At 35.4% G+C, this 6,823-nt stretch overlaps 1 protein-coding gene across 1 annotated transcript; it reads right to left on the bottom strand.

The window, feature by feature from the left end:
* Nucleotides 1-1,592: 1,592 nt before the first annotated feature.
* LOC134984609 (uncharacterized) lies at nt 1,593-4,746 on the bottom strand. Its single transcript, XM_063950155.1, has 6 exons — nt 4,685-4,746; nt 4,215-4,260; nt 4,022-4,112; nt 3,797-3,922; nt 3,488-3,601; nt 1,593-3,291 (listed from the first exon to the last, which is right to left on the bottom strand). The coding sequence occupies exons 2-6, from the start codon at nt 4,218-4,220 to the stop codon at nt 2,030-2,032; spliced, it is 1,599 nt and encodes a 532-aa protein (XP_063806225.1). The 5' UTR covers nt 4,221-4,260; nt 4,685-4,746; the 3' UTR covers nt 1,593-2,029.
* Between the last annotated feature and the right edge of the window lie 2,077 nt (nt 4,747-6,823).

The following is a 6,823-nucleotide window of genomic DNA, read 5'->3' as shown; positions in this document are numbered from 1 at the left end:
AGCGTCTCGGAACACCTTACAAGCTTTCTGTAATATTATCACGTCCTCCTTGCAATAGCTTTTAAGTTCTTCCTGGAAGTTAAATGGCTTATGTTTGTTTTTCTCATACCACACTTTGAAATCAACCTTTTCCGATTCCATCATATATTGCACACCGTAATGTTGAATATCAGGCATTGTCCCTACATAATTTTGGTTAGCGACTGTGTTAAAAAAATGTGGGAAATGACCTTTTGAACCTTCAAATCCCATTGCTTTTGGTAAACGACTGAGTCGCATTGGCAAGAAATTTAAAGAATCGATAAATCGAATATTTAAATCACACACCGTTATGCATAACAGTTTACCGCCTTGTGCCAACACAGTTGTTTTCAATTTTTCCTTAATCAATTGTCGCATTACAAAGTACGCATCATAACGACCGGCATTATGAGCTATGAATGTGTATCCCACAAATTTTGGTCTCATGAATGTTTTTACAAAATCTTCAATACAAGTAGATCCCTGAAATTCCCAGGATATCTCATCCATTAGCGTTAATGCGTAACAGAAATTGGGTATGTGCACGCCCGTTTCTTGCATGCATTCAAAATCATAAAAAATGTATTTTAAAGTAGAAATCGATGCTTTAATGTTTTGAATGTAACACACATGATCCGCAAAATTGTCAACAGTCACTTTGCAAATGGGGCATTTCATACCCCGACAATTGTGGTCTGGTTCGGTGTACATTCCGCATCGATCACAATACATTTTTTGAAGGCACTGTATTTTCAGGTCCATTGCTAAAGACCTGTGTGTCTCTAAACATTCTGTTGACCTGCAAAACACTCTACACTGCGTACACCTTAGTGCAGCCTGACCTGTATCAACGCATTCCTGTCTGAGACATGACTTACAAAAGAAAAGGCAGTCATGCCTATTTCTGTGATGATACGCAGTGTGGCAAAATTTACAGAAGTAACTGGATCCCACAAAAGCTTTAATGTTCAAAATGCCATAGTAATGATCATTGTGCCATAATATGAATAGAATTTCATCATAACGGCTGTCTGTGTAATAAAAATTCCATCCGCCATCACAATAATACAAAATTTTAATTTTTGATTTCAAATGTTTTTCAAAACAAGCAATATCGCTAAAGCTGATCATTTTATCAAGGGGCAAATTCAAAGCTTTATGAATCTCGAGAGCTCTCTCGTGTATCGTGTGGTCTGTAGAGTTATCTTTGTCCATTAGTTTGCAGAGACTAGCCGCCAGACAGATTGTTACCGGTATTATTAAAATCAAATAATAGCCGACGCCTCTTCTCAATTAAAAGGCTATGAGGAATCCTTCGTAGACTCCTCCCCATCAGGGCACCACCGGAACGATTCTTGAAAACAGAGATCACAAATTTTAACTCTGTATCAAATAAAACCTCAGCATTACTTTGCAGCATGTTTGTTATCTGATTCAAAAAACTGATGGCGTCTAATGAACCATGTGGTTTACGATGCGAATAGATGGCATTGTGTAAACCTCCACCATCCAACCTTAGCTGTACGCGATCGGCCGGATCAACGTCAGCCAGGAACTCATCGAGCATGGTCTGTATAGCCGTATGAATGGCTCGAACGCCCTCTACAAATGATGTAACTCTGTTCAAATTAACAAACCGGAAGTGATGATGAATTTCAGACGCTCTGAAATTGGGGTGATTTCGTTCGTACCTGTCTATGGATTCTAAAAAAACAGGTTGTGCCACCTCATTATTACTAGGCGTTTCCGGGACAGCCGCCCCGGGTGATGCTACGTGTTCAACGCTGACCGTCTGTGATGATCGTCTATCTATGTGTCGTGACGGACTGTTGTCATTCTGTTCATTAAATCTATGTGTACCTTGTCGTGCCGATCTAAGTTGTTTCTGTTTTCTTAAATTTGTTAATGTACTTATGGATCGTTTTACTTTTAAATTCCTGTTTGTATTTTTATGACCCTGTGCTCTACGCTTTGCAATGCTGTTCAAACCGCTTCCTGTCATAAGTAGTCATTTCGATGTTTTTTTACCGAATGAGTTGTCCTCTAGGAAATCACATGTTTCCCTGACTAGATTGCTCCGTTCTACAGCGATCCCCAGATAGCGTTTAATAAGTTTATTAAGCGCTCGCTGGTCCCGTTTGCCGCTGTGCATTATTTCTGATAGTTGTGTTAACAGTCCTGTAGACGCATGGTTTGTGTAAGCTGTCTCTCTCCAAATAGACCCTATCAAAGCATTATATTTTAATTCAGATGCTTTACTAGCAATCTCTGCCCTTGTGGGTTTGCATGTAGCATTTTGTCGATTACCACCCATACCTGTTGAACCTACGCCTAATGGACAGTCGTCATTAACATCCATTGTTCTCAGGCGCAGCGGCCGTTGTTGTTGTCTATCATCAATACCCGATGGACCGGCAACAACATCGTCCGTCGCTGCAGAACGTGACTCAACCACAGATGCTCTAACCTCTTTGTTTGGAACATCTGAAATATCAACACATTCATGATTATCCACAGCCTCTACGTCAGATATATAAAGTGGCTGTGCGTCTTGAAGTAAATCATAAACGACATCTGTATTTATAACGGGGTCAACCTGCGTATCTGGTAATATAATGGGGTCAACCTGTGTGTCTGGAATTATAATGGTTTCAACCGGTGTATCTGGTATTATAATGGGTTCAACCGGTGTATCTGGTATTATAATGGGATCATTCTGAATGACTGATGTTATTATAACCCTATTTTCTTTTGTATGTCTGATCTTGTACTTTTTTGAGAGCCTATTGACCCTCTTACCTTTTGCAATCTCTGTGTCAACAGTTTTAGCACTAACACAGTTCATTTGTTCATCATCGTCATTCTGATCGGGCAACATCTTGAATTTGTTGATGTTGCAGCTAATTGGCACCTCTTGTACTGCAGTCAATCTCCTTCTTTTAGGCACAGTTTTGTCATTATATTCCAATTTCCTCTTCACACCTCGATGTTTAGGTTTTTCATTCACCCAATGCGTAGTGCGCGGAACGCCACTCACACGACTTCTTGGGTCCATTGTACTGTACACTTGATTCATTATCAATGGCTTAGAATCAGCCAGGCGTAAATGTCTGTTCGGCAGATGTCTGTGTTGATTCTCTTTGTCATCGGTGCTGTGCGTCGTTGTATCGGGTGTGCTTGTACGTCGGTCTGCTTCTTCGATCAGCTCATCATCCGTCAATATGCAACAATAGCCGTTCTGATCCATGTTAAATAAATTTTCATCGAATGCTAAAAAACAAAAACAATTAGTTGCACAGCTACAATTTACATTTTTGCTCTGTGAAAAAAATTGCATTTTAAATACGTGTAACAACCGTATAGCATCATTTAATTAACAGACTATCAATAGAAAACAAATAGTTAGATGTACACCTATGATATACATTTTTTTATCTGTGAAAAACTAATGTTTTAAATAACTTACTATCGATAGAAAACTCAGCTGGAGATTCCGACTCCTGTGACGGCATCGGTCGCCATTGCTCACCGCGCATATACTTTTCAAAGTTCGTTTCCACGCATGGTCGGTTTGGACTATCTGCGAAATACAAATGAGTAATTTAAAATCATTTCATACCATATACCGTGATAAAGACTAAAGACGTAATAGGAATTTAAACAAGCTTGATACAGAGGTATGTATACCCTTACAAAGAATCAAAAAGAGTTGAGTTTACCTAAAGGACGTTTACCTAAAGGAAAAAGTAAAATTCTCAGACAAACTTGCACTCACAGCTATTTTGCGATTTCGGTGACTCCGAGTACGTCGGATAGGACTTCTGAATCATTTCAACATCAGAACCATTAGCACACTCTAACCCATGTGGCTCTCTTCTTCTCAGTCCTTGATCGACAGGACCTGCGTAGATTAATTCTTGTTAATTATACATGTATAAAAATTTTAAAAACAAATTATTCAACGGCATTTAATATCCTTAAACAATGTATGAACACCTACGTTTTAGCGGTTGATAAAGATGTGTATCAGTATGCGAAAGATACGTGATCATGTCATCATCAGATATTCCGAAAACATTGCCGTTTGTTAGCTGATAAAAAATAAATAAATTAGAAAAATTAAAAAAGTGTATTAATAGAATTAACACACATATACGACACTGTGATCAAATGAATAGAACATAAACACATACCTCCATCTTAATATATAAGCGGTAACACTGTGAAATATTCTTATTTCTGTAAGACATAATGTATTTTAAATATGTATTAATAACAAGCATACAAAAGTTATAATATTATGCAACATTTATGATTCACAAAAATATTTTATACACGGTAAAGCATCGAAAATGTAATTATTCTATTCATTTAAATGAAAATGTTAATGTGATAATACATGTAAAATGTACATGTCAAAATAAGCCACTAACTGACACTCTTTCATACGTAATAGATGTAAATGTTTTTAAAATACAACATGAACAGATATCATGTACGCACCAACAACATTGTTAACAGTTAGGTAAAATCAATTTATACAACTATTAGCTAATAACTACAAAACAACTTTTAAGAAAAATAAACCACAAATATGTTATTAGTTGCATTAGCGTATCAGATGTTAGAACAATTTAAATAATTATAATATTAAATTACTTACATAATGTCGTTTCACCAGCTTCAGTGTCAGAAATTCGAAGATGATTTGGAATGAACTGAACCTACCTCCTTTATAAAGCTGTAATTCTGCCGATTCACGCAAAACACGAACCTATGGGTGTAACTGTAGGAGGAGTATACAGTTTAAGTTTTCAAAGATCAACTTATTTATTAATTTGCTGTAATTTTTTTATGTAAACTGTTATATAATTAATTTCTATAACATTATATCACACAGATAATAGCGATCATTTGGAATATAAACATTGCATAATGTCATTTTATAAAAACAACAGTAGTCATAATACAAAATAAAATTTCAAAGATCAATCTATTTATTAACATGTTGTAATTTTTTACCGCTTACTGTTATATAATTCATTTCTATAGCAATATCTCACATAGATAATAACGTTCAATAGTAATTTAATTTATATTACAAAATGTGAACAGTTATATTAAGTATATTATGCATAAGTAAATTGTTCATGTGTACACATATATTTAGACACCAGATGGCGCCACAGTCACATAGATGTGTCAAAATGTATGTATTCAGTGCTGCGTGACACATATTTCTTAGTAATATGCTTTTTAAAAAACAACATGCATGCAAAATATTATCTTTGAATGCCGGGTATACAATGCTACCCCACCCAACAATGACTTGTTAGAAATAGTAATTTTAAATTTTCCTATCTATGAACAGGAGTGCTGACAGTTACTGATAGCCTGTCTTATTAGCATAGATCTATCATCAACTACCCTTCTCTGAACCTCCAGCATGTTAGAGGAACTCAGAAATGAGAATTATACAATTTAAGTTTTCAAAGATCAACTTATTTATTAATATGCTGAAATTTTTTAACGCTTACTGTTATATAATTAATTTCTATAATATTATTTCACACAGATAATAGCGATCATTTGAAATATAAATATTGCATAATGTCATTTTATAAAAACAACAGTACTCATAATTATTAGCATTTTGTAATTTTTTAACGTAAACTGTTATATAATTAATATAGCATTATCTCACATAGATAATAACGTTCAATAGTAATTTAATTTATATTACAAAATGTGAACTTAACAAATATACAGTAATTGGAATTACTGAGTGGCTATGAAAAAATCAAGCGTAGTCATTTATCATTATTAACAACAACACATAGACATTCTTTTGAATATTACAAATGGTGTATTTATCAAATACAATCTAATTGTAAAGCACAGCGGATTATGCTGCGCTAATAAATAAATTATATTATGCATAAGTAAATTGTTCATGTGTACACATATATTTAGACACCAGATGGCGTCGCAGTCACATAGATGTGTCAAAATGTATGTATTCAGTGCTGCGTGACACATATTTCTTAGTAATTCGCTTTTTAAAAAACAATATGCATGCAAAATATTATCTTTGAATGCCGGGTATACATTGCTACTCCACCCAACAATGACTTGTTAGAAATAGTAATTTTAAAATTCAAAATTTGCATTTTCCTATCTATGAACAGGAGTGCTGACGGTTACTGATAGCCTGTCTTATTAGCATAGATCTATCATCAACCACACTTCTCTGAACCTTCAGCGTGTTAGAGGATTCCAGAAATACAGTGAATGTATGAAGAAAAAAAATACTTTAAACACAGAATGATTTCTTCATATAATATTATTAATATTAACACATAGCTCGCACGTTTATTTTATAAATCATCTGGAAATAATATACAACATTGCATCATCGGTGTTAATACACAAAGCACTTATAACTGATTTGTAGGATTATTTCATATAAAATACCAGCAGAAGGGAATGAAAAGTGGGCGTATCAGGAGGATTGGTTAGGGGAGTGGTTAAGGGTGGATCTGGGCGGGGTTAGGGGAGGATCTGGGCGGGGTTAGGGGAGGATCTGGGCGTGGTTTGCATAATTAGAGGCGTTCCCACCTGTCAAAAATGAGTTTGACGGAAAGTGGTTCCCTTTACTACTAGCAGGTAATTTAAAAGTAATTAGAAGCCTTACTGTAGGACTTAATGTGTAATGGACATTGCGGTGTGTAGCATAATTTATCACGGACATTGCGGTGTGTCTCATAATGTGTCAACAGGCATTACGGTGTGTGGCATACTA

This window comes from Pseudophryne corroboree, assembly GCF_028390025.1.
Source record: "Pseudophryne corroboree isolate aPseCor3 chromosome 3 unlocalized genomic scaffold, aPseCor3.hap2 SUPER_3_unloc_7, whole genome shotgun sequence".
NCBI classification, from domain to species: domain Eukaryota; kingdom Metazoa; phylum Chordata; class Amphibia; order Anura; family Myobatrachidae; genus Pseudophryne; species Pseudophryne corroboree.
The sequence above is the reverse complement of the archived record's forward strand: the minus strand, read 5'-3'. Positions and strand labels throughout refer to the sequence as shown.